At 40.6% G+C, this 27,104-nt stretch overlaps 1 protein-coding gene across 3 annotated transcripts in view; it reads right to left on the reverse strand.

The window, feature by feature from the left end:
- Window positions 1-27,104, reverse strand: part of TTN (titin) — a 274,747-nt gene that overhangs the window by 54,998 nt on the left and 192,645 nt on the right. For all 3 annotated transcript variants that reach the window (XM_040227721.1, XM_040227720.1, XM_040227719.1), the window contains 41 exons: window positions 26,378-26,674; window positions 25,988-26,272; window positions 25,601-25,894; window positions 24,245-24,544; window positions 23,827-24,135; window positions 23,548-23,738; window positions 22,725-23,154; window positions 21,171-21,479; window positions 20,889-21,037; window positions 20,770-20,802; window positions 20,490-20,619; window positions 20,101-20,400; window positions 19,701-20,018; window positions 18,089-18,385; window positions 17,680-17,979; window positions 17,280-17,594; window positions 17,046-17,194; window positions 15,679-15,829; window positions 15,307-15,588; window positions 13,754-14,056; window positions 12,965-13,267; window positions 12,582-12,863; window positions 12,186-12,485; window positions 11,790-12,092; window positions 11,386-11,694; window positions 10,990-11,271; window positions 10,570-10,869; window positions 10,193-10,486; window positions 7,118-10,084; window positions 6,471-6,791; window positions 6,091-6,375; window positions 5,694-5,993; window positions 5,079-5,381; window positions 4,374-4,649; window positions 3,969-4,268; window positions 3,574-3,876; window positions 3,119-3,418; window positions 2,341-2,628; window positions 1,683-1,979; window positions 1,292-1,594; window positions 890-1,195 (listed from right to left, as the gene is read on the reverse strand). In XM_040227721.1, coding sequence (XP_040083655.1) covers window positions 890-1,195; window positions 1,292-1,594; window positions 1,683-1,979; window positions 2,341-2,628; window positions 3,119-3,418; window positions 3,574-3,876; window positions 3,969-4,268; window positions 4,374-4,649; window positions 5,079-5,381; window positions 5,694-5,993; window positions 6,091-6,375; window positions 6,471-6,791; window positions 7,118-10,084; window positions 10,193-10,486; window positions 10,570-10,869; window positions 10,990-11,271; window positions 11,386-11,694; window positions 11,790-12,092; window positions 12,186-12,485; window positions 12,582-12,863; window positions 12,965-13,267; window positions 13,754-14,056; window positions 15,307-15,588; window positions 15,679-15,829; window positions 17,046-17,194; window positions 17,280-17,594; window positions 17,680-17,979; window positions 18,089-18,385; window positions 19,701-20,018; window positions 20,101-20,400; window positions 20,490-20,619; window positions 20,770-20,802; window positions 20,889-21,037; window positions 21,171-21,479; window positions 22,725-23,154; window positions 23,548-23,738; window positions 23,827-24,135; window positions 24,245-24,544; window positions 25,601-25,894; window positions 25,988-26,272; window positions 26,378-26,674 — 14,064 coding nt within the window. The remainder of the gene's footprint in view (window positions 1-889; window positions 1,196-1,291; window positions 1,595-1,682; window positions 1,980-2,340; window positions 2,629-3,118; window positions 3,419-3,573; window positions 3,877-3,968; window positions 4,269-4,373; window positions 4,650-5,078; window positions 5,382-5,693; window positions 5,994-6,090; window positions 6,376-6,470; window positions 6,792-7,117; window positions 10,085-10,192; window positions 10,487-10,569; window positions 10,870-10,989; window positions 11,272-11,385; window positions 11,695-11,789; window positions 12,093-12,185; window positions 12,486-12,581; window positions 12,864-12,964; window positions 13,268-13,753; window positions 14,057-15,306; window positions 15,589-15,678; window positions 15,830-17,045; window positions 17,195-17,279; window positions 17,595-17,679; window positions 17,980-18,088; window positions 18,386-19,700; window positions 20,019-20,100; window positions 20,401-20,489; window positions 20,620-20,769; window positions 20,803-20,888; window positions 21,038-21,170; window positions 21,480-22,724; window positions 23,155-23,547; window positions 23,739-23,826; window positions 24,136-24,244; window positions 24,545-25,600; window positions 25,895-25,987; window positions 26,273-26,377; window positions 26,675-27,104) is intronic.

A 27,104-nucleotide genomic window follows, 5' to 3' on the forward strand; every position in this document is an offset into this window, starting at 1 on the left:
CCACATTTTCCCTGGGAGATCTGCATATCCTTATCTCATGAACCTTCCATACTCTTAAACTGTCTGTATATTACAAGTTGATGACTGATTTTGGGCTTTCTTCCAGTGAAAGCACTCTGCTAGACACTCTGGCTTTATTTCATTGTAGGAAGAAAAGTACACAGTGGGTGAAGTGTAATTCAAAGTAGTAGGAGCATGGATTAGGGAGAATAAGTGAACAGAAGAAATGGTGGGAAAAGAAATTAAGATGGAGAGGGGTGGATTAGAAGAGAAAATAGAAACCTAAGAATAATAAATAGCTCACTGCTGCTGCTGCTAAGTTGCTTCAGTCATGTCTGACTCTGTGTGACCGCATGGACAGCAGCCCACCAGGCTCCTCTGTCCCTGGGATTCTCCAGGCAAGAACACTGGAGTGGGTTGTCATTTCCTTCTCCAATGCATGCATGCATGCTAAGTCGCTTCAGTCGTGTCCGACTCTGTGTGACCCTACGGACAGCAGCCCACCAGGCTCCTCTGTCCACAGGATTTTCTAGGCAAGAATACTGGAGAGGGTTGCCATTTCCTTCTCCGAAATAGCTCACTACTTAGTTTAAAAAAAAAAAAACAACTTTTTATGCTCAATAAAATCCCTATATTCCATAATCTTTTGAAGACAGGAAATTCTCAGGTAAGTAAGAAAAGCATTTCAAAACCACAAATCACCTTGCCTTCCATTTGGCTTGTTATACAGTACCATAAAGTACCAACCCAGCTCTCCTACAACATACTTCTAGAGTTACCAACCCTAAAACTTGTAAATAAATAAATCTACATAGAGGAGTTCTATATATTCCTTCTTACAGTATGACTGATGAAAAGAGTTCTGTATATTTCTCCTGGTAATACTTACTTAAAATGTCCTTGGGACAGTGTTTGTCGGGCACATCGCTGGGGTCGCTGTATCCAATCTTATTAACGGCATACACGCGGAACTGGTATTCTGTGTTTTCCATTAGGCCGGTAACCTCAAAGTGGGTTTTCTGGAGCTTCTGTGGTAAATTGCACCTCACCCAGTTATCCGAATCAGCTCGTTTTACTTCAACAAGGTAACCAATGATAGGACTGCCCCCGTCATAGGCTGGCTTGCCCCAAGATAGACTCACAGAGCTCCGGGTTGTGTCATATACTTTGGGGAAAGCTGGTGGTCCAGGAGGATCTGAGGATGATAATAGAAAAATTTCATTAAAACATCATTCCTGGTTGTTGAATGCTGATTATCACACAGCTGTGGGACTCTTCCATGAAAACTTACACAGAGGATCTTGGGCATAAACAGCTTTGGAGGCGTCACTGGGTTTGCCTGGTCCAGCCTTGTTGATGGCTATAACTCGGAACTCATATTCTGTGCCTTCTTGGAGACCTGTTGCTTTTATTGTTCTTTCTATCACAGGTTTTCTGTTGACTTTAGTCCAGTTAACTGCGTGGGTTTCCCGCTTTTCAACCAAATAGCCGGTGATGGGGGAGCCGCCGTCATCTGCTGGGGGCTTCCAGCTGACTGTCATGTGGTCCTTGGTTACATTGCTAATAACAGGGGGGTCACAGCGTCCAGGAGGGTCTGCAGAGATTAACCGACAGGTTTATGTCCCGGTCTAAAAGGTAATATTTAAAAAGCAGAATGAAAAACTGCAGGAAAATGTTCTTACCGTATGGGTTTTTGGCAATTGCTGGCTCAGTTAAGATTGGGTCGCCCACTCCGTATTTATTTTCAGCACAAATTCGGAACTGATACTCATGGCCCTCTATCAGTTTCTCCACACTGCAGCTGGTGATGGGCACGGTAGCAGAGACTTGCGCCCAGTTGGGTCTGCTCGTTTCACGTTTGTCAACAATGTAGTTGGTGATTTCTGAGCCTCCATCTTCAAGAGGAGGTTCCCAAGAAAGCATTGCACGATCCGAATACATTTTGTTGATTTTAACGGATGCTGGAGGACCTGGTTTATCTGAAAAGATAAGAAAGAAAAGTTAAGTCTTTCTCCCAAATGTATGAAATAGGGGATGAACAGAGTGGAGGACTGGAGACCTGGGTTGCTGTCTTTATACTGTCATTAACTTCCCGTATGACCTTGGAAGTTACTTTTCTCCAGATCTTAATTTCCTCATATCTAAAATTAAGTATCTGGAATATGTGATCTCTAATGGTCTTTTCAGCTGTAAAACACTACTGTTCTGTGTTGAGAATAATTCCATGATGACAAAAGATACATCAAGTTAGGTATCTTTTCTCACATGTTGTTTTGTAAATTCTATGACATCACATTAACCAAAGTGAAGCCTCAGAGTCTAGTGAAGTGTTTTAGTTACCTAATACTTTGAGCTTGATAGTAGCTGATTTGGAACCACTTGGGTTTTCAGCAGTGATGGTGTAGTCCCCTGAGTCTTTCCGGGTCACACTGAACAGCTCCAGGGTGCACAGGTTCCGCTGCATGGCCATCTTGACCCCTTCCGATGGTTTCAGCAGTGTGCCATCCTTCTTCCAAGAGACTGTGGGCTTTGGTTTGCCAAAAACAGTAGCATCCAGGCAAACGTTGGTTCCAGCTTTCACAGTAAGCAAAGATTTCATAGCCACACTCAGGTCTATCCTGGGAGGTACTGGAAAGAAGTAAGATAAAGGGATTTAATCTATGCAAAGCTATATTATATAATGCTTATTTGTAAAAGTGAGAAATAAATAGGCTATCTTTTTCAAGATGGGATTTTCTTAAAGTAACTATTCATTATAAAAGAAATACAAGTTTAATGCCAAAATTTGATAATGCTGACAGTATAAAGAAAAAAGTAAAGAAATTACCCATCATCCCAGCATCCTGAAAGCTTCACTCTTATCACTTTGGTACATTTTTGGGGGGCATCTTTCTGTGCATGTGTCTGGTTAAAAGTATGTGGTCTTCACGGTTTGCTATCTTTTCAGTTTAACATGTTATTAAGATTTTCTATAATGATAATTTTTAATGTCTCTATACAAAGTACCTATCATTTTATTTGTCCTTATTTTCATAGATGTAGATTTAGTTTTTTATTAGGGGAAACGTATATTATGAGTGATGTTTTCCTTTGCCTAGAATGTCCAACAGAATCTTACCACTTTCTGCCATAATAGTCACTGGATCGGAAGGTTCAGAAGGCTGGCTAATATTTACTGCGGTCTTGGCAATTGCTCTGAATTGATACTGAGCATTCTCTTCTAAGCCAGTCACTGTGAACTCTTCCTGGGGAATCTGGTGAGGTGAAGTATTACACCGTATCCACTTATCACCAGGAAGTTTGCAAGCTTCTACGAAATAGCCAATAATTTTGCTGCCTCCGTCATGTTTAGGACGAGCCCAGACAAGAGATACAGTACTCTTGGAAACATCAATGACTTCAGGCTTGCCAGGAGGATCTAGAACCAAAAGAGATATTCTCAGCATTTGTCTTAACAGCAGAAATGTTCTTTTTCACTGTATCACTGAGAACATATTCCTGAATGGAAATAGTAACATTTAGAGATGCCAAGATTTAAATGTGTCCTCATAATACTTAAAAAAAAAAAATTACCAATTGGAGTCCTCGCAGTCACATATTCAGTCGGTTTGCTGGGTGGGCTGGATCCAGCTTTGTTTAGGGCATAGATTCTGAATGAATACTCAAGGCCTTCTATCAGGCCAGCACAGGGATATTCAGTTGACCGGACAGGGGTGTCATTGGCTTTCACCCAGAGCAAACTGTTTCTTTCTTTGCGTTCAATCAGGTAACCGGTGATGGGGCTGCCTCCATCGCTGTCGGGCCTGTCCCATGCCACGAAGATGCAGTCTTTGTTGACTTTAGTGACACGTGCGTTCCTGGGCTCACTGGGAACACCTGCAGGTGAGGACCAGGGAAATGTCAGTTTCCAGCCTATGTAACAGGTTAGAAAGAAAACAGTTCAGGTTTTCGTCCTGAAAGGAACATACCAAATGGGAACTTAGCCACCATCTTGGGAGACGTGAGAGGCTCTGAAATGCCAAATCGATTCTCGGCACGGACCCGGAAGATGTACTCTTGGCCTGGGATCAGTTTCCCAACCCTGCAGTTAGTTTTTGTTACTGACGCTAGCGCAGTCACCCAGTCACCTCGGCTCACATCACACTTCTCCACGATGTAATTGGTGATGTTGCTGCCTCCGTCCTCCAGAGGAATGTGCCAGGACAGGGAGCAGGCATCAGCGTCTATGTCAGAAATGTCAAATGGAGGCTGGGGGGGTCCAGGAGCATCTGCGTGAACCGAGAGGAGAGAAAGGTAAGGACAGGAACGGGACTGGAAAAAAAAAGCTTCTGATCTTCACATGTGGATGGCTGTTTGTCTAATGCTGAACCTACCCATGACGATGACTTTGATTTTCTGAGTGTCTGTCCCAGAACTGTTCTCTGCAGTGAGGCTATAGTAACCGCTGTCTTTCCTGGTAACATCTTTTATGATCAGAACTGAAGAATTGTCTGCTTTATGCACAGCCAGGTGGCTGGAGGTAACAACGTCATCTTCTCCTTTTTTCCATTTACAGACTGGATTAGGCTTTCCATACACATGGGCTTCGATTCGGAGTTTCTTCCCAGCTTTGATAGTAATTTGCTCTGGCATGAGGATCTTGGGTGGCACTGAAAGATGAACATACATTAATTTTGTGGGGAGGTTAAATTTCCTCTAATGAGGAACTATACTAGTGTTTTTCAAGTGGTGAATAACAACCCATTAGCAGGTTCCAGGGGATGTTTGCATCACTGCTAATACTTTTTAAAAAGAATGAGATTGAATTGAAAATACCAGAGTCTAGCATACATAATAAGGATGGGTGTTGCTCTAAGAAACTTCTTTTTAAAGTTATATATATATATGTATGTGTGTACTGTGTCATGATTTAAGTTGGTTGACCACGTGTTGTGGGTGCAAATGTTTGAAAACCACTATTCTCTCCTATATTTCAGGTATTTCTGGAATTAGATTTTTCAGGGATAAATGTTTCCATGTCAAAAGAAAATTCTTGTAAACTATTATCACGTGATAAAAATGACTCAGTGTCCACTTACACAGCTGTTCCTTGGCTTCGTACACGCCTTCAGCTTCTCTCGGCAAACTGACTCCCACAGCATTTCTGGCCGCTACTCTAAATTTGTATTTCTTCCCCTCCTTGAGGCCAGTGACAACCAGGCTAAGGTCTTTCACCACTGAGTACTCTGTCCAGCGATCTGCAGGCTGCTCCTCTTCCCTATAACTAACGATATAGCCGTCGATTTTAGCGCCTCCATCACGCAGGGGCGGTAACCAGGCTAATACAGCGCTGTTCTTTGTCATTTCAGTAACCTCGAGTTTCCTGGGTGGATCCGGCTCACCTGGAAGAAAAATGTGATTAAGAGAAAACTGTCCAGGTCGCCAAATCCATCCCTTTGTAATATACATTAATGTTTTCATATGCCACCTGCTTCAAAGTCTGTGGGAAATGTGGTTCGGGCTGTTGAAAGGAAAAAGTACTCGATGAGGCAGATCAAAAGTCTTCAGTGAGAGAGTTAGATATTTTTTTGTGCTCTGTAGGTTTCTACGAGTTAAAGCCCTTTAGGGTTTTGGTATCTGGTAAATGTTTGGTGTCTTGACTTGATTGAAGTCGGGGACTGGGGCTAAGAGAGGGGAGAAAGGATGTGACTTACTTAGAGGGTCCGTCGCAAGCACTGGTTTGGGGACATCTGTTGGGACACCAGGGCCATACTCATTGACAGCAGTCACTCTGAAGAAATATTCTGTGCCGGGGACAAGATTGGTGACATGGAAGCTCGTTTTCTTCACTTCTGGGGTGACTGTCGACCATGTCTTTCTCTCGGCCTCACGTTTCTCCACAATATAATGTGTCACCTGGCTCCCGCCGTCATTCTCGGGAGGGCCCCAGGAAATGTGGCATGATGTTTTAGTGACATCTGAAACTTTTAAATCAGACACAGGCCCAGGGGTATCTGTAAAGAACCACAAGATTAGATATATGAGTTCCCTCAGCCTCCTGATTAACTAAGGAGATTTTGAAGGGGAGGAAGACAGTTTTTCACCACCCACCTAATACTCTGACATTCACAAACACGGCCTTTTCTCCCGCTGGGTTCACAAGTGTCAAAGAGTATTTTCCTGAGTCGTCACGCGTAGAATTGGGGATGACAAGGAAGGCCATGGTGTCAACCAAATCGACCTGTCCCTTTCTGACCACATTATCAATACCCACTTTTCTCCAGGTGACCTTAGGGGCTGGTCGCCCTCTCACGATGGCAAATAGTCGGATGGGGCATCCTGCCCTCACGGTGACCAATTTTCTCATGCTGGCATCCAAGTCAATCTCCGGAGGTTCTACAAATGACATGAAGGCCATTAGTTGACTTCAGAATGTGGGGAATTCATGTGAGAAGTGAAACAATGAACCAAGTGAGAACCTAGGGCCTCACCTAGGATTTCTTTAGGTTTAATAGCATCCTTTAGTTCTGCAGGGCGTCCGATGCCAACTTGGTTTTGGGCACAAACCCTGAACTCATATTCTTGGTTTTCATCCAAGCTGGTCACGGTGAATTCCATGCGGACAAGTTGCGCTGCAGCATTGCACCTTTTCCAGCCTTCATCCGGTGACATGTCTGGTATTTTAGGTCTCATTTCCACAACATAGCCAATGATTGGTGCACCACCATCATACACTGGTTTTCCCCAACCAAGAGTTATGGAACTTTTGGTTGTATCAACCACTTTGAGATTGGTCGGTGGACCCGGTGGTTCTGAAAGTAAATTACGTAAGAATAAATTTACACTTGGTTAACCACTACTAGTGATTTGTTAATGTATAATTTTATACAGTCTATTCTTAATTAATCACAGATAGTACATTCAATTTCTCAATTGCTAACTAAGTCCTCCTTATTTTCCTTTGTAAATTTAGAATCTACCATTGTTCGTATATTTTAGGTGGTTGGTAAAAGATCTATTTGGAAAAATACTGGCTAAGATAAAGTTTTGATGTTGTGGATTTAACTTACTTGTCTAACACCTCTGCATTTGAGATTAAGAGTTGATATAATACCAGAGAAAAACAAGAACATCATACCTATGGGGTCTTTTGCCACCACTGGTCTTGATGGCAAGCTTGGTTCTCCAATTCCAACTTCATTTTCTGCCTTGACACGGAACTGATACTCATGTCCTGGAAGGAGATTCTGTACTTTTAGACGTCTCTCGGGAATTGCACTCTTGTTGACAGGGACCCATCGCACTGAATGTTTTTCCTTTTTCTCCAAATAGTATCCTGTGATGGACTTTCCACCATCATATTCAGGTGGCGTCCACACCACGGTCATCTCTTCTTTGCTTACTTTAGTGACTTCTGGGGGATCAGGACGACCAGGTTTATCATATTTGGTTTTCGCAATGATTGGCTTAGTTTCTGTTGGAGGCCCTGTGCCTATCTTATTTTCTGCACGGACTCTGAAGATATATTCATTTCCTTCTATGAGACGTGTTACTGTAGTACCAGGTGTTAAGATAGTAGAGGAAAAGGTGGACCAAACCATTCTCTTGCTCTCACATTTTTCTAAAATATAATTTTGGATCTCACAGCCACCATCATCCTCCGGTGGATCCCAGCGAAGAGAACACCTGTCACTACACACATCAGTAATTTTCAGATTCCTTACAGGGCCAGGCTTATCTAAAACATTCACAGTGGCAAAGGCCACGAAACTGCCAGCCGTGTTAGTTGCTGTAATTACGTATTTACCACCATCACTTCGCTTTGCTTTAGTGAGAGAAAATTTAGACGAATCACCACTGGTGTCAATCTTGACCCTTGGTGATCTTGTTAAGTCTGTAGCATCTTTGTCCTTGGTCCATGAAACTTCTGGAAACGGTTTGCCTCTAACACCTGCCTCAAGTCGAATGGTTTCTCCTGCTTTGACAGTGAGCACACCACTTAATTTCAGATCAAGTACTGGTTTCTGTAAGTCTTCCTTCACAACAACTTCCTCTGTCTTTACCCAGTCACTTTCCCCACCTTCATTCTTTGTTTGCACTCTGAACTCATAAATCTGGTTTTCAACGCATTTGTCAACCATGTAGTGGGTTTCTTTAATGCTTCCTTTATGCACTCTTTCCCAATCCGGAGAGCCCTTCAGCCTCCTTTCAACGTGATATGATAGATTTGGGCTACCACCATCATAATCAGGCCGCCTCCATTTTAGATAGACAAATGTCTTTCCTTTATCTGCAATATGAAGGTTTTCGGGCTCCCCTGGTCTATCAATAGGGTTAATAGCCAGAATTGGAGTTTTGGTTTCAATGGTTGGCCCAACACCTACTTTATTCTCTGCACAAACTCGGAAATAGTATTCATTGTTGGCTAAGAGGTTGGCCTTGATTAATCGCTTAGTGACATCTGAGGCGACAATTGACCAGCCCTTCTGATTTGGTTTGCGATATTCCACTATAAAGTTTGTTATTTCTGAGCCACCATTGTCTAGTGGGTTTTCCCAAGAAATTGTACAGTTCTCTTTGGTTACATTGGTGACCTTTAAATTCTGGCAAGGCCCAGGTCTGTCAAGGACGTTAACGATAGCAAAACCCTGGGCATGCCCACTGCTGTTCTTGGCCGAGATGATGTACTTGCCATGATCAGCTCTAACAGCTTCTTTAATTTGTAACTCAACACGAGGTAGATCGTGAGTTATGTTAACCCGCTTATCTTGGACCACTGCTTTGCCTTCCTTGGACCAAGTTATGTCTGGTTCGGGTCTGCCTTTGACCCGAGCAAGAATGCGGATAGTCTGGCCTACTCTGACGGTGATGACATCACGACAGGTTACGTCAAGTTCTACTTCTGGAGGATGAAGGATGTCCTTTGCAATTACAGATTCTGCTAGTTCGCGTGGCTCTCCTTCTCCCACAATGTTAGCTGCCTTTATACGGAATCTGTATTCATTTCCTTCGATGAGTCCAGGTACCCTAAAGGCACACTGCCTAATGAGTTCATCTTTGTTAATCCTGTTCCACTGTGTTGTCCCAGCTTTCTGACATTCTACAACATAGCCCAGAATGGGGCTACCACCATCGCTGAGAGGCTTTGTCCATACCAGATCAGCTGATTCTCTGGTCTTGTCTTTCAGCTTAGGATTAATAGGTGGTCCAGGTGGTTTGATGGGCCGGCAAGCTTTTATTGGATCAGAACTTGGGGATGGATTGCTTAGTCCTGCAAGATTCTCAGCAAACACTCTAAACTCATATGTATTTCCCTCATAGAGTCCAGTCACTCTGAACTTCAGGTCTGCTAGAGGAGTTTTGTTGACTCGCACCCATTTGCCTGTTACTTCTCGACGCTCCAGATAGTAACCAGTTATTGGACTCCCGCCATCAGATTTTGGCAGGGTCCACGCCACTGTTGCAGCACTTTCAGAAATGTCAGTAACCACTGGTTTACCAGGAGGAGATGGAGGACTAAATTTATGTTTAGCAACAGTAGGTACAGAGTCAAGAGGAGGGCCGATACCAATCTTATTCTCTGCTTTCACTCGGAAGACATATTCATAGCCCTTTTGCAGGTGTGGGACTTTCAACTTTGTCTTGCTGCTACCTGAAGATACCACACCCCATGTATCTTTCTTTGTGTCTTTTTTCTCAACGATGTAATTTATCACAGGGCTTCCTCCATCATCCTTAGGTGGCTGCCATGATATAGTCATATATTCAGGGGTAACTTCCAGGATATTAATAGGGCCTGTTGGTGGACCAGGAACATCAAGAACAGTAAGATGTACGGCTGCTGTTTTGGTGCCGGCTGCATTGGACACTGTGATCTGATATTCCCCGGTGTCTTTCCTTAAGCAGTTCTTAATGGTGAGTACTGATGAGAAGTTGTCAGTTTCAACTGTATAGTGTTCATCTGTTTTAATCTCATTGCCATCGGTTGTCCACTTTGCAGTAGGAATGGGCACACCTCTTATAATGGCAGGGAATCTGACTGTAGTTCCGGCTTTTACCACAAGGCCTTCAATTAATTTCACATCCAGCTCCACAGATGGAGGCACTGGAAAGTAAACATGAGGAAATTAGATTTTGCTTTTGATAATATGGATAATATCACAATATAAATAATTTTAAAATGAAAAAAAAATAGTGCCAATCTAAAATTTACCTAGTTTTTCTTGACATTCTATTGGGATAGTTGTGTCAGGGAGACCAAGACCCACAATGTTTTCAGCTTTTACCCGGAATCTATAGGTCTTTCCTTGTTGTAGTCCAGTAACAACACACTCTAAGTTTGTCACCGTCTTGAACTTAATCCAGTCTTGGGTGCCCTCTTCCTGATATTCTACCAAATATCCTGTGATTGGAGAGCCACCATCACGGTCTGGCTTATTCCAAACAAGGGAGACTTCAGTCTTGTCAACATCCACATGGTGTAGGTTCTTGGGTGGCCCTGGGGGATCTTTTCAGAAGAAGTTATGATGAATAAACAATATTCTCAAAGACAGTCAAACAGTACTTTTGTATCCAAAGAGAGCAACTTACGTAGGGGATCCACAGCTTTGATGGGTTTAGGTGTTTCTACAAAGGGACCACGTCCATACTGGTTCTCAGCAGCAACTCGGAAGACATACTGATTGCCTTCATTAAGATGTTGAGCCAAGTGACTCTTTTTCTTTGATGTAGTTGAAAGAGGTGACCACTGAGCACTGGCAACATCTTTCCTCTCAACCACATAATTTGTAATAACAGAACCACCATCATCCAGGGGTTCCTTCCAAGTAAGGTAACAAGAATCTTTCCTTATTTCACTGACTTCCAGATCTCTAGGTGGCCCAGGCTTATCTGAAAAGTGTTAAATAACACAGTTATGTAAGTGATTTAATCCAGCTAAGAATTCAAAATGTATTGAGTTACATTTATATGTTATTGCATTAAGGACGTCACGAGCACTAAAGTTCTTACCTAATACGAGTACTTTTACTGAGACAGTTTTTGAACCAGCTGGATTCTCCACTGTTAAGGAGTAAATGCCACCATCTTCATGGGCAGCATTACGAATTTCAAGCTTGCTGCCAACTGGAGTAACATCAATTCTTGCTTTAGTTGGAGCCTCTCGGTCTTCCTTTTTCCAGGTTACTTTTGGGAATGGCACTCCTTTGATGATGGCACTAAGCCTTAGAGTATCACCAACCCTTATGTGTTGTTCTCTTGCCATGTTGGCATCAAGAATCAACTCGGGGGGTTCTAGAATAAAAAGAATGGTACTTTCAGATTTGCTTTGTTCATGTATTTTACAATTAAGCATAGACGATGAAACCTATCTTCCTTGCAGAGGCAACTGAGAATGTCTGTACTCACCGAGCCTGTCTTTTACTAGCACTGGCTCAGGAACATGAGCTGGATCTGACTCGCCAGCTGCATTGACTGCTATTACTCTGAACTTATAGGATTGACCATCCCGAAGACCGGTGACTTTATAATTAGTTTCAGGACAAGACTCAGGAGTGTGATTGTCTCTTTTCCATTCTTCATCTCCAACTTTCTGGTACTCAACAATGTAACCCAGAATCTTGCTCCCACCATCACGACGTGGTGGCTGCCAGGTTAGATCAACTGAATTACATGTTGTATCTATTGCTTCAGGATTAACAGGTGGACTTGGTTTAGCTACATAATAAAAGAGAAAATCAAAACAGAGTTAGAATATAGCTGGAAACAAACTCAGATAAAATGAAAGCTGAAAGAATGCTTTAGTACTATACCAATTGGGTCTTTAGCAAAGACTGGTTTGGATGGTGGACTTGGGTCTCCAATACCAATTTCATTTTCTGCAGAAACCCGGAATTCATAGTGACACCCCTCTAGAAGATCAGGAACCCTAAATTTAGTGTGTGGATGGATAGGCTCTTTGGTAACTCTAGCCCATCGTTTGGTCATAGTTTCCCTCTTTTCCAGGATGTAGTTTGTGATGGGCTTTCCTCCGTCATGTGGCTGGTTCCAGGAGACTAATGCAGAGTCTTTGGTAACTTCTGTAACGATTGGCTGGTCAGGTGCATCAGGAACTCCTATAACAAACATTAGCACAACGTGTTAGAGATTTAATTCTTCCTGTTAACAGCAGCAAACATTAAATCACTGAAAAGAAATACGATGCATACTGAAGCGATCTTTGGCTTTCATTGAATCAGACACCAGAGGATCACTTATTCCATACAAGTTTTCAGCATGTATCCGGAAAATATAATCTTTTCCTTCAAGCAGTTTAGAAACTTTGCATGTTGTTTTGGCACTTGCAGATGTCACAGGCATCCAAACGTCTTTGCCCACCTCCTTCTTCTCAATAATGTAATTGGTAATTTCACTGCCTCCATCATCTAAAGGCGGCTTCCAAGAGATAACCATGTAATCTTTTGTTACCTCATCAAAAATAACTGGTCCTACTGGTGGTCCAGGACGGTCTGAATAAAAGAAAAAAAAAAACAGCACAAAATGTTATTTCCACTTCTGCTTTGGAAAGAACAGAATGTTTCTAATACTTGCTAAATAATACTTACCAACAACATTAACTTGACAGACACCCTTCCTGGAGCCTGTACTGTTCTCCACAACCACACAGTATTTGCCAGAATCTGAACGCTTGGCCTTGAGCTTCTCTAGAGCAAGTGTCGTCGGGGTGGTCTTTATATGAGTGCGGTCATCTTCCAGCACATCAGCTTCATCTTTGAACCAAGAAACTTTAGGCTTTGGTTTGCCTGAGTAACGGCCAGTGAGGGCAAAAGCTTCACCAACTCGAACTGTGAGCTTATCTCTGAAGTCGAGGTCAAGCGTTGGAGGAGCTGAAATGTATAATGATGAAGGCAAATCAGTCTGACTGAGGTCTTACAGTAAATCTGTATGTGTACAAGTTTTCAAAGCACAAGCTACATTTGACACATACCCAGCTCATCCTTGCAAGTGATTGGCTTGGTGCAAAATGATGGTTTGCCTTGTCCAACAATATTGACAGCACTGACACGGTACTCATAGGTATCACCTTCTTTTAAGCCTTTCACAGTGTATTTCCGGCTCATCAAGTTGTCACTTGTAACTTTGTGGAACTTCTCAGTTCCAATGAGACGGCTTTCTAGGACATAGTTGATAATTTCAGATCCGCCATCATACTTAGGGGGATTCCAAGTCAAAGTGACAGACTCTTTGGTAACTTCTTTGACTTCCAGGTCTTCAGGACGCTCTGGTACAGCTACAAGTGTGGAGTGACAGTGAGACAAATGTTAAAAATGTAGGAGAATGTGGTAAATATTACTTTCTGAGGATTGCATTTAAACATTAAACTACTGGTAAGTGACAAAAGAGATCTCAACATAAACTGAGTAGCTAAAAGGGATCCAATACAGTCTGATTTCCAGATGACAAAATAGAGGTTAATTGAGACCAGGTAATTCAGGAAAGTTCTCCAGAGCTGGTAGTTTCAGAGTTAGGAAACTACTTCATGTTTATGCCATTAAGTGAAAATTTAAAAAGTGCAGTATTATATGGAAGGATCTGAGGCATATGTATTCCCATAATCTCTTTCACAGTCACATTCAAATAGAACCAACATCAGATACTGAGTATGCAAATGAAAGAAATGTTTGGTGTTTATTTATACATCTATTTTGTCACTACAGTCTTTGATTAAATGAGTGAAGAAGTGATTAAGGATGAAATTGTTTTAAACTGTACTTACTGATTGGATCTCTTATGACAAGTGCATCTGTGGTCTCAACAAATGGGCCCATGCCAATACTATTTTCAGCTGCAATTCGGAAAAAGTAGGCTTTTCCTTGAATGAGACCCTGGACGGTAGCATTATGTCGGGTAACTGTGTATGTCACTGGGGTCCATGCCCTGTGGTCAGCTTCCCGCTTTTCAATGACATAATTGGTGATGGGAGAGCCTCCATCATCTTCTGGTGAGAACCATGTCAGCTTGCAGGAGTCATTGGTCAGGTTGTGAGGCAGGAATGGTATTCCAACAGGACCTGGTACATCTAGAAATAAGAAGGGAAGGTTTCTAGTTGTTTGACTTCAATGAACTATAGGGCTCAATATTTGTTACCCTCTGTTTTTAAAAGGGAGACAAAAATACTGTTATGAAAAAAATAAGATTTTGTGTTTATTAAGGTTTTTTTTTCTTTCTTTCCTGATGTCTATATCCAACCATATTTTAAAATAAAGTAAGTTTGCAGTAGTTACTGATTGCCCCTGCTTTAACGGAGACTTATGGAACAGCTTTATATATACACACACACACATATAAAAATTTTTTAGTAATTTGTGAGTCAGATAAGAGGGTGATGTTGGGAGGAAAGTGCACAGAGGGAGACGGGAGAAGGGTGAGGAGCGGCATGACTATTTTTTTTGTTTGTTTAGTTTACTCTCCAGAAGGAAAAGGGGGAGAGAATTTTATCAGGGTGATCAGTGAATCTGAGTAGCACAGAAGACCCCAAATCTCAGAATGACCCGTGAGATGGTTGCAGTTTAACCTGGAAATACACCAGTTTGTAAAGTAACAGCCACTGGACAGAAGAATTGCTCAGTGAGATTGTTTCTTCATGCCATTTTCATTAATAAAACAAACCAGTTTCATAATATGAATTATGCTCAATAGAGAATTGGTTATTTTAACATAAGAATTGGGTGTTTGGAGTATGGCTGAGCCTGGAGACATGCTGAGAGAGAGATCTGAGTGGGTAGGCTTCACTTTCTGAGCAAATCACTGGAAGAGAGCAGTCAGAGAGAGGTGGGAACAAGCCCTGCAGAGTTCAACTCAATATTCAGGGACTAGAAATGCAATATTGATAATCCAATATGATGCTTCTCTTTGATTAGAATGCGGACAGCTTCAAAGGGATTTTTGCATTATTATAATAAACAGCAGGTCCTATGATGTGAAAAATGGTCAATCTTATTAGCAAACTGTTAAACATTCTTGGACATTTGCAGGAAAGTTGCTTTTATGAAGACTATGATAATACAGTAAATGCTTATGGTAGCATGCTACATAAAAAAGGCAACATACAGGACTTCATAGTAGGAGTACAGCCATGTTAACGTATATATTAGATAAATAGTAAGGAGGGAATTTTAAAAAATGCTAATAATAGAGGTCAACAGGATTGTGGGTAATTTCTCTTATTTTTCAAAATATTTGTAATATAGTTTTCTTAATAGTACATCTTTCTTGTAGATGAAATAAAATGTTATTTTTAAAAGATGTGTGGACAAACTCAGGTTTTACCTAATACATCAACAATAATTGTCTTCTTTCTTTCCCCTGCTGCATTTTTAGCAAGAAGTGAATAGACGCCTTGGTGGCTCCTCTGGCAATTCTTGATGACCATGGATGAGCTAATGGCTGTGCTCTCAATGGTGGCCTCTTGAGGTAAAGCTCTTTCATTCATGCTCCAGGTAACAGTTGGAGGAGGCTTTCCAGACACATAGGCAATGATCCGAATCACGCCTCCAGCGTGGACCACAATTCTATCTCTGACGCTGGCATCTAACTGAAGGTCAGGTAATTCTGGAAAACAATTTAAAAATAGTAAGTGTGCTTTTCATTTCCAATCCAAAATGCAAACATTGATAAAACAATAGAAACATCAGTAATTACCAAGTCTATCCTTCATTTCAATAGCATCTGTGACTTCTCCAGGTTCTCCAATGCCGGCAATGTTGACTGCTCTAACTCTAAATTTGTAGAATGCTCCTTCTTTCAATCCTGTCACAACAAGTTTTGTTCCTCTCACTTCTTTATCTTTAGCCTAGGGAAAAGTCACAGCCATTTTATAATTAGAATACAGTGTGTGACATGCGTGCTCAGTTATGTCTGACTTTTGGACTACCTTATGGACCGTAGCCTGCCAGGCTCCTCTGTCCATGGGATTTTCCAGGCAAGAATACTGGAGGGGGTTGCCTTTCCTCCTCCAGGGCCTCTTCCCAACCTAAGGATCTAACCCATTGTCTCATGTCTCCTGCCTAGGAAGTGGGTTCTTTACCATTGTGCTACCTGGGAAGCCCCTAAAATAGAGTAATGCTTTCTTATCTGTGGTTTTATTTACCACAGAATTCATTGGGAATCTGAAAATACTAAATGGAAAAAAAGTTTCCACAAGTAAGCAATTCATCAGTTTTAAACTGAGTTCCATTCTGAGCAATATAAAGATATCTTGGGTCATCCTGCTCCATCTCTGCTTGGGAAGTGAACCATCTGGCCTCACTGGTGGCTCAGTGGTAAAGAATCCGCCTGCCAATGCAGGAGACGCAGGTTTGATCCCTGAGTCAGGAAGATCTGGAAAGGAAAAGGCACCCCCCTCCAGTGTTCTTGTCTGGGAAACCCCATGGAGAGAAGCCTGGTGGGCTACAGTCCATAGGCTCATACAGAGTCGGACATGACTTAGCAATTAAACAACAGCCCCTAAATAACAATAACCTGCCCATTAGTATAAGAAAAACCATAGTATATAGAGAGAGCTCAGTATAATTCTTGGTTTCAAGCATCCACTGGGGGTCTTAGAATGTATCCTTTGGGCATAGAAGGGGACTACTGTAGTTTTTTGTTTTAATAGCTTTCCAAAGTGTAACAATAGCATATTTACTCTCTTTGGGGAAATTGTTGTTAATTTAGGTTTAATGGATCAGATGTTATAGGTAAATACTGAATGGAAGAATTATGTTTAAAAATACTGTCAAATGATTGAAAAAACTGTACTGTACTTATTCCACTTTTTTAAGCTTTAGAGCCAAAAGATTCATAATAATAAAACAAGTTTTTTATAATTAAATTTATTTTTAATTGAAGGATAATTGCTTTAAGGACAAATTTGATTAAAATTTTGATATAAGATGTCTGGATTATCAGTTAAAATAGTTTTCTGATTTCTTAATTAAAAAAATACAGGTAAGAATGAATGGGATTGATAATAACTATACATGTTCAGTTTATTTACAGTATATTCCCATCATGCCAAGTTTAGCTACCTTTTCCCATTCTTCTTTTCCTTCTTCTTTATATTCAACGATATATCCTGTTACTCTGGACCCACCATCTTTTAGTGGGGGAGACCACTCCAGATCTGCAGATGATTTAGTCCAGTCTGTAACTTTGGGAAATGGAGGGCCAGGAGGTGCTGGAAAGAACGAGTAGACATTATTCTTGACTTTTCCATGGTACTTTGGGAAGAAAAAAGAAAAAGGAATGGTTTGAAGGCTTACCAATTGGATCTCTAGCAGTCGTTGGGTCTGATGGCAGACTTGCTGGCCCCACACCGGCAGCATTGATGGCATATACCCGGAATTGATAATCAGAACCTTCAATGAGACCAGTCACTTTGTAAGAAACACCCAAAGTCATGGCTTTGATAGGATCTCGGTTAACTCTCTTCCATCTCTTTGTAGTGGTGTCTTTCATTTCTAGCCAATATCCGGTCACAGGAGAGCCTCCATCGTATTCTGGCTCTTCCCAATTGACAGTCATGGAGTTTCGAGTCACACTGCTAACTGTTGGCTTATCTGGTGCTCCAGGGACAGCTGTGACAAAAATCACAGTGATTTATAAGCAATTATGAAAGACAAAGACAATAATGACTTTGAGTGTGAAATATGTGCTACTTACAGAAGAGGTTTCTCGCAGTTTCAGGTTCGCTGTCAAGAGGCTCCCCAATGCCGTATTTATTCTGGGCCATGATCCGGAATACATACTCATGGCCTTCTAACAACTTGGGAATTGTGTATGTGCATTCTTTGGGCTCACTGGAGACACGCACCCATGTCTTCCTGTTAGCTTCTCTTTTCTCAATTACATAGTTTGTAATCTTAGACCCACCATCGTCTATAGGTGGAAGCCAAGATAATGTCATTTGATCTGCTGAAATAGATTCGAACTTTATTGGTCCCACTGGAGGGCCAGGGCGACCTAAAATGGTTTTGAAAAAGAAAAGCTTTTAAGGGTAAGATCTTAAAGCCAAATATTACGTTTATGAACAGAAAGTCATGTAGTTTTAATAAAATCATGTCATCTTTACCAAGGACATTCAGTCTCATTTCCTTTGATGCTGTTCCCAGATTATTCACAGCTGTGATGGTGTATAAGGCAGTGTCACTCCTGCGAGACTGTGGGATCACTAGGGTGCAAGTATCATCCACCACCAGTTTGTTGACATGGGTGTCATACACAACGGGTTCTTTGTTATCAGGCTTCTTTGGAGGAGCTTTAAACCAGGTTAGTGTTGGAAATGGCACACCTTTAATTTTGGCCACAATGTCAACATCAGTTCCTTCTTCAACCTCCATGAATTCTTTTAGCTCAATTGCAGGTGGGCCTAGATTATTTAAAAAAAAATTGTCATTAGAAACATAAAACACTAAAGGATCAGAAGTTTTGAATAGAATTCATAAAGAACAGATCTGTCTTCAGCTAATTTGTACCAGTCTGGGGGACAGGCATAGGTGGTCCTCATCCTTTCTTGATCTATATGCAGCTATGTATCAGCTATTGCCTCTCTCTTATCTGGCATCATTATGACTGTAGATTCTAAAAGAAGTGCAACTGTAGTAAGTAGTTTAGGCTTGGGAGTTCTTTTTATTTATTTATTTATTTATTTTTTATTTCACTTTACAATTCTGTATTGGTTTTGCCATACATTGACATGAATCCACCACGGGTGTACATGTGTTCCCAAACATGAACCCCCCTCCCACCCCCCTCCCCACAACATCTCTCTGGGTCATCCCCGTGTACCAGCCCCAAGCATGCCGTATCCTGCATCGGACATAGACTGGCGATTCGATTCTTACGTGATATTATACATGTTTCAATGCCATTCTTTGGGAGTTCTTTTATGACATTCCCTAATATTTATTCAGAGTAATGAGGGGGCCTATTTTGTTCTGAGATGAATTCTCCCTTTAAGAAATATAACTGCTAGTAGAGGCAGAGCAATTTTCCCTTTTTCATGAATTTAGTATGAGGATGTGCAAAGTGGGTGGTGACTACCACTTTCCTAAGTTTAGAAGAGAGAACTAACAAAGACACAGCAGTAGAGATGGTAACAATAATTACACGAAGAATTATTAGCATATTTCTGTTGATATTTTATCTCTTAAAATGGATGTATCTCTTTCTCAAACAGAGAAAAATCAACATAGCTTTAATAAAACCCGTGTAATCTTTACTCAAGGACACTCAGTGTCATTTCCTTTGATGTTGTTCTCAGATTATTCATGGTTATCATGATATGTGAACAAGTTTCTTTTTCTCAAGTAGAGAGAGAGAGAGACTTGACTGTGAATATAAATGGGCCCTGGCAGTTGCTAAGAAAATAACTGGTTACTTTTTGCCCCTTTTGAGGAGCATACAGAGGAGCTGTTTTATCTTCTGGTAAGTAAAACAGCCTATTGTGGAGAAAAATCAGAGTAAGGAAATTCCACACAGTATCTCCTTTTACTAAAGGAAAGGTAATCTGTAAGGAAATGCGATAATTCTGTGGGAGCTGAGTGACTAGGTAACAGGCCCGTGTCCAGACTCAACCCATGGGAGCTTCCAATGCACAGAGCCATCTTTTTTATTTTGGATTTTTGAGTATCTAGGAAGGCATCCATAAAGAGGACCTTCTCTGATCACATGTTGGTACGTACATGTCTGGTCTCTGACGATCACGGGGCCAACAGTGGCTGAAGGTTTGCTGACTCCTGCAGCGTTGACGGCTTTGACTCTGAATTCGTATTCCCCACCCTCGATGAGGTCTTCCACGGTAAATTCCAGTTCTTCCACATCACGCTTATTGCACTGTCTCCATGCTTCTTTCTTTTTCCCAGTAGGATCCCATGCAAGGCACTCAACAATATAGTGGGTGACAGGGGAGCCCCCGTCATTCTTTGGGGGTTTCCATGACAGGTGTACGGTGTTCTTTGTTACAAGGCCAATCTTCAGTTTAATAGGGGGATCAGGAGGATCTTTAAAAATAAAGTATGAATCGTTTACAACAATACATTTCAGGTTTAGGAAGCTAATTTAATCTTTGACTTAAAAACTTACATATTGGGTCTCTGGCAGTGGTCCTCTGAATCGTTTCCGCAGGAGCACCAACACCAAAACGGTTTTCTGCCCGCACGCGGAAGAAATATTCCTGTCCGGAGATGAGGTCAGGGACGACAAATGAGGTGCTTCCACAGTTGGGATTGACTTTAGTCCAGGCTTTTCCGTCAATAGTCCTCTTCTCGATAACATAGCCTTTGATCCTGTCTCCTCCGTCATCATCCGGCATCTTCCATGAAAGTTTGCAACTGCCCCTTGTGATGTCACTGACTTTCAGATCTTTGGGTGGCCCTGGTACATCTGTTGGATGCAAATCACAATGTAAAAAGTGCTATCTTGTTTAAAATAATTTGTTCTTATTCCATAATAACTTTTAAAGCCTTTCTTACCCATGACTTTAACTCTGCAATTTGCTGTCTTTTGTCCTGCTTTATTCTTGGCTGTGATGCTGTATTTGCCTGAATGAGATCGTTTACATTCCGGAATAATAATTACTGAAGAATTTTCAGCAGTCTCCAGCTGTACAAAGAAAGCAGTAGTCATACAATGAATGAGCATGTTGATGTGTGGCAAAACCAATAAAATATTGTAAAGTAAAAAAAAGAAAGAAATAATAGCAGTATTGAAGTCAATCAGATTCTGAAATCATTTCAATTTTCTTTTTCTTACCTGTGCCTCTTCAGGTATATCATGAACCCCATCCTATTAGAAAATAAGATAATCAGTTATAGTGTAAATATTCCTAAGAGTGATTCAGTGGGAGATGCAGAGAATTATAATTTTCTTACCTTCATTGCCTTCTTTGCCTTTCCATCAAATTCCCAAGATGATTTTGGTGTTGGGCGTCCCTTAATGACGGCAGGAATCCTAATCTGTGTGCCAGCTTGACAAATCAGACAGTCTTGTGCTCCAATGTCAATGAAAACTTCTGGTACCTCTGAAATACCATGGATAATATAACAGGATTTAGCTCACCTTTTTCAAAAAACTAATTGGCATATCTTCAGTAAATGAATCAATTTCATAATAAGATCAAAAGATGAATATAAAAATGGATTAAGGACTAGTACCTTGAATATCAGTGGCAGGAATCTCTCCAGTTGTATCACTTGGTTCAGATTCACCGGCTTCATTGACAGCTTTCACTCTGAATCTGTACTTCCTGAGCTCTTTCAAGTTTGGCACCACACATTCACAGGTAGGTAGAAGTTTGTCTGGTTCATTTACGCTTTTCCAGTCTGTACTGCCTTCTTCTTGCATTTCTACAATGTATCCTTTGATTGGACTGCCACCATCTTTGGCTGGAGGTTTCCATGCTAGTGTGATGCTTGACTTTGTTTTATCTTTGACTTCTGGGCGAGAAGGTGCCCCAGGTGGATCTAATAAAAAAACAAATCAAAATATGAAGCTGATGAGATGCTAGATTTATGTACTGTAAAAATATTTTACTATGCCTGATCATATTTTATTTTTAAAATATTAAAATAGGTTTGCCAAAGGAATAAATTACCTTCTAGAGAAGAGAAATATAAGAAAGTCTATTTTCATTTAGCATTAATGCTAAAACAAAGAAAGCAAACAACTAACTGGGAATAGAAAGACTACTGGCTAGCTCTTGATAGATTATTATTCTATTTACACATGATTGGTGTAAAGCTATTTTACTTTAGAGATCTCTTTGAAGAGATTCTGCAGTATTCTATACTAAAAACTTAATATAACCTACCATAAAATTAAAAAATGACTTCATCATTAGCTGTAAACTTTTGAACACAACTGATTCTTAATGCCTTGTATTGTAGATATTGACCCTGTCCCTAATCACATAACAATCCATTATATTTCTGACAGTGCTTTATAATTATGGAAATTCTTTTACTCTGTTCATCTTTTTAATGATAGGTCTTTCCAGTGCTTAAGACAGTTTTTAACACATAGCATATATTTAATACTACTTGCAGAATGAATAATTCATTTTTTATATATGCTCCATATAGGACTTAGATTATTTTAAGTCTTTTTTACAAATAGCTGAATTTTTTCCACAGAAAATCCATACATTACAACACGTGGTATTATTCATTAAGGCCACAGTATTTTAATTTTTGAACTGATATGCTTATAGGTCTTTCAGAATTGCTTTTTATTTGACAGACTTCACAGACTATGCTTGAAGATCTTACATCTTTGTTCAATATGTATTATTGAAAATTTAACAACCTTTTTTTTTGTTAAACTCCTACTGGAAGGTCTGTTTGGTGAGGGAGATAATTTTCACAGTAGCTGATTAAAGAGGCAGAGGTTTAAGTATGGAAGCAAAGAGGAGCTATATAGTCCAGGGTCTTTATTATTGTAATTCCTCATACAATACCAGGTTTAATCTAAGTGTTTAAAAACCATATGAGTTTCTCTATGTGTGTGCATACACATGTATATATACATATCAGATATGTGTGCTTAGTGTGTGTATATGTATATACTTTTGATAGTCTACATAAGCATGAAATTTTTAATTTTAATAAATAAAATAACTTGGCATAGAATAAATACAAGAAATTGAAGAGCAGAATTTTCTATTTAGTGGCTTTGCCCTTGATATATTCCAGAGATGGAAGCCTACTTACATATGGGATCTCCTGCAACTTCTGGGTCTGATGGTTCACTGGGAGGGCCAACTCCTGCAGCGTTTATTGCCATTGCTCTGAACTGGTATTTAACACCTTCAATCAAACGGGGAACATTAAATTCCACGCCTTTCAAGCCCACTTTGGTTACTGGTGCTCGGCTAACACGTGACCAGTAGGCACCTCCCTCTTCTCTCTTCTCCAGCCAGTAACCAGTAATTGGAGAGCCACCGTTGTCCAAAGGAGGAGTCCAGCTCACTAGCATCGACCCTTTGGTGCGCTCCAGAACTTTTGGTTTTCCCGGAGGTCCAGGAGTGCGGTAAGGATCTTGAATGACCACTTTATCTGATTTGCATTCGTCACTGGTTCCATATTTATTCACTGCCCTAACTCGGAACTCGTACTGACCATTGGGGATAAGTTTCCAGATCTAGAAATCAAATGAATAATAATTTCTTAAAAACCATATACTTATGTTGATTTTCACTTGATTTAAAATTCAAGTCATTTGGTAGGGGAAGACTGTAAAAAGAAATAAATCTATAAACTCAATTATCTGAGTACATACACTCACATGTGGAGAAAGTCTTTTAAAATAAGAATGTGTACATTTTTTGAACCTAATAATTTGTCTCTCAAGTAAAAGAGAATCTGTATATCAAACAGAAATTACTAAGGGGCCTTATGTGCAAGGTGCTAAAAACTAAGGGTTTTTGTGTGGAGTTTTAAGTTTAATCATTAAATTCCAAGGTCATAACAGAATGGTGTTTATTCAGGCTCAAGTCCTTTTAATGTGCATAAGAAAATACTTAGAAGAGTTTACCCCGTATCTCCTCTCTACAGCAGTGTTGGTAACTTCTTCCCATTCAGCTTTCTTCCTGCTTGCATCTCGCTTGTCAATGATGTAATGGGTGATCTCACTGCCGCCATTGTCTAGAGGGGCATCCCATGTTAGGTAGCAAGATTCAGCTTTAATGTCAGTAACAGCAAGATTTCTTGGTGGGGACGGACGATCTGAAAAGGAACCAATGGAGGAGATTGAGAAGGAAATTCTTAAACCGATGCTGGATTTCATTCTTTTATAAGAAAGAGTATCGCTTACCATATACTTCCACATGGACATTTCGGAACACTGAACCAAGGCGATTAGAAGCAGTCACCGTGTAAGTGCCTTTGTCCTCCCGGGTTGCTTTGGGAATGCTAAGCTCAGTCTTTGCCTCACTTCGCGAAACTTCTTCCTTAGTTATCTTAAGTGCATCGGTGGGTTTCTCAATCACAGTTTCATTCTTGGACCACTCAATCTTAGGCATTGGAAGGCCTGTCACATCTGCGGGAATATTAACAGGCTCTCCCGCCTTAACTTTGATGGTGTCTCCGCGAACAGCTAGGCGCAACTTAATAGTTGGAGGCACTGCAAAGGGAAAGGAAAGTGGGGGAAAAAAATAGCACAGTCATAAGGATGTTTACACAACCTGTGAGATAAAGTGCATTCAAATGACCATTATGTTTAGATCCCACACCTTCATCATCTTGTATGACCACATTAAGAGGCAGGGATGGTTCACTTTCGCCAATTTCATTGACGGCCTTGACACGGAACTCATACATTTGGTGTTCATCGAGATCTTCAACAAGAAAAGATGTGGTTGGGCAGAGGCGCTTGTTAACTCTTTCAAAGTCAGGTTTGTCATGACGCCGTTTTTCAATGATGTAGCCTTGGATGGGGCAGCCACCATTACTGCGGGGCTCTTTCCAGTCAAGGGTGATGGTGGACTTGGTCCTTTCTGTATATGTGAGCCTCTCAGGAGATGTTGGAGGACCTTTAAACAGAGGTGGGTTGAAATGACAAGAATGAGACAAATATTCATGTATGAAATCACATTTCACTTCAAATTACATGAAAAATAGGTTTCCATTGGCATAATGTTACATCTGTCTAAAATCCTCAAAATATCTCAATTACCAAAATTAGAGGCATTCATATAGGCAGAATTTTTTTAGTAAACTCTATAGTCAAGATTATTGATTAAAAATAAATTGAGGTGCATGTATGCTTTTTTATATTTAGCATTTCAGATATTTTACCCCTGTCACTGAGAAAGCTAATTTTAATGACCTAGGAGGGCTGTCTGTGAAATTTTGCTTTGAATGACCAGCTGAGAGCAAAGTATTCCTGTCTCATTAACAGAAAATGGATATGTCTACTGAATACACTTTGAACCATGTTGCCTCAAGTGTTGGTTTAGGGGTGGAAAGAGAATTAAGTGATGCTGCTATAGTTTTGTGTACTGAAGGATAAAAGAGAAAGAATAAACTCAGAAGGGTGAAACCAGACCCAATCTATTCTTGACTCTTATTGCAACCAGAAGCAGAGCTTTACTGTCTAAGTCCAGTTCTGTTTTTTTTCTCTGGCACAACCTGAGCAGACATTTTCAGATGGGCTGTTACAGTGAGAAGGTAATTTTGTTTCTTTTTTTGGGTGGTGGTGGAGGAGGAATAATTACTCTGTCTTTTGTGGAACCACAAAGACTTTGCTCTCTAGAATGGGACGTCAGCAGGCATTACCAGCTGTGTGCAGTATTAGGGCTTCATATTTGTTCATACCAGTCAAGGAGATTTGCTTTGGTTGTTTTTTATTTGTGCTAAGCTCCAATGATTTAAGTGTTTCAGCACATAAAACCATGCCAAAAATTACATTGAAATTACAGTAAATATGGCATCCTTACAGTTGCTTGTAGTCATTTGGTTTTCACCTTTCTTATTACTCCAAATATAAATCTGGAGACTGTTGGGAGTTTGAAGCCATAAAACTCCATACATAAATGACAGAACTACAAGCAATACTCAGTTTATAAACAAAAAACTTTCTCTTTTACCTAGTGGGTCAACTGCAAGAATTGGTCCTATTTCAACAGGAGGGCCACAGCCAAACTTGTTCTTGGCAATCACACGGAACATATATTCTTGTCCCTCAAGGAGACCTGTGATATCACATTTAGATCTCTCAGTCTCTATTGGTTGTCTCCAAGTGTGCATCTTAGCATCCTTTCTTTCAATAATGAAGCCTGTGATGTCACTTCCTCCATCATCTTCTGGATCAGACCAGTTAAGCAGACACATTTTTCTGTTTGTTACAACAGGTTTCAAGTCAAGAACGGGGCCAGGGACATCTGAAAAATAAAACAGTAACAACAGAAAATCAATGTAGTAAGATAGTATTGCTTAGGGAAAATCCTATGGAAATCCATGTTAACATTTCTTACCAAAAACTTCTACCCGGGCTGCTGCAAATTTGGAACCACAGCTATTGGTAGCTGTAATCACATATCTGCCATGGTCTTTTCTCAGTGCATTCTTGATAATTAATTCAGACTTGGTTCCAACATTCACTATTTCAACACGGTCTTTATCCAGCTCGCCTTCTTCAATGGTCCACACTTTTGTTGGCACTGGACGGCCAGTCACCACAGCTGGAATTCTGAGAGTCTTCCCAGCCATAATCTGTATTCCACCCTTGACAGAAACATCTAGTTCCACAGTTGGAGGCTCTGTTGAAAGAGAACAGTCATATATTAGCTCCAGAAAGACGGGGAGGAAAAAAATCTCACCCTGGGAAAATATCCATCATCTTATTCAGGTCCCTGGTTAAGTACCTTGTGGTTCAGCCACAGTAACAGGTTCTGTTTCTCCAGGCGGCCCTTCACCTGCAACGTTGACGGCACTCACTCGAAGTTTGTAATCGGCACCCTCTCGGATTTCTCTGACCGTGTACTCACGGGGCTTGATCATCTTCTCTGTGCAGCGGGACCATTCATTTGTGCCAACCAGCTGCTTATAGACATAGTAGCCAACAATTTCCCCACCACCATTGAAAGCTGGGGGTTCCCAGGCCAGTTCAATTGTTGTGGAACTTGTGTCAGTGACTCTGGGGATAGGTGGCCCAGGTGGAGCTGGAAAGAATGCACACACAGAAATCAAAACTCACTGATGGTTTGAAAATGTGCAGTAGCTTATGTGATCCCGTTTTTCCCCCACAGTATGTTACATGTAATATGGGTAAATATTGCTCTGTGAAACTTTTAAGGTATATATACAAATGTTCATAATTTTACACTGCAACCTCAACATATGTCTGTAGTTACTGCTAGTATTTAGTTTGTTTTCCAGCTTTGTGATATTACTGACGTATAATGTATGTAAGTTTTAGGTGTCCAATATGATGAGTTGATATATGTATATATTACAGAATGATTACCTCAGAAATGTTAGTTAACACCAGCATCCCCTCACATAATCACCACTTTTTGGTAGCATTTAAGATCTACTCTCTTAACAACTTTCAAGCATACAAAGCTTGAAAACTAGAAATTAACAGTACTG

This window comes from Oryx dammah, unplaced genomic scaffold, assembly GCF_014754425.2.
Source record: "Oryx dammah isolate SB20612 unplaced genomic scaffold, SCBI_Odam_1.1 HiC_scaffold_27, whole genome shotgun sequence".
Lineage (NCBI taxonomy): Eukaryota > Metazoa > Chordata > Mammalia > Artiodactyla > Bovidae > Oryx > Oryx dammah.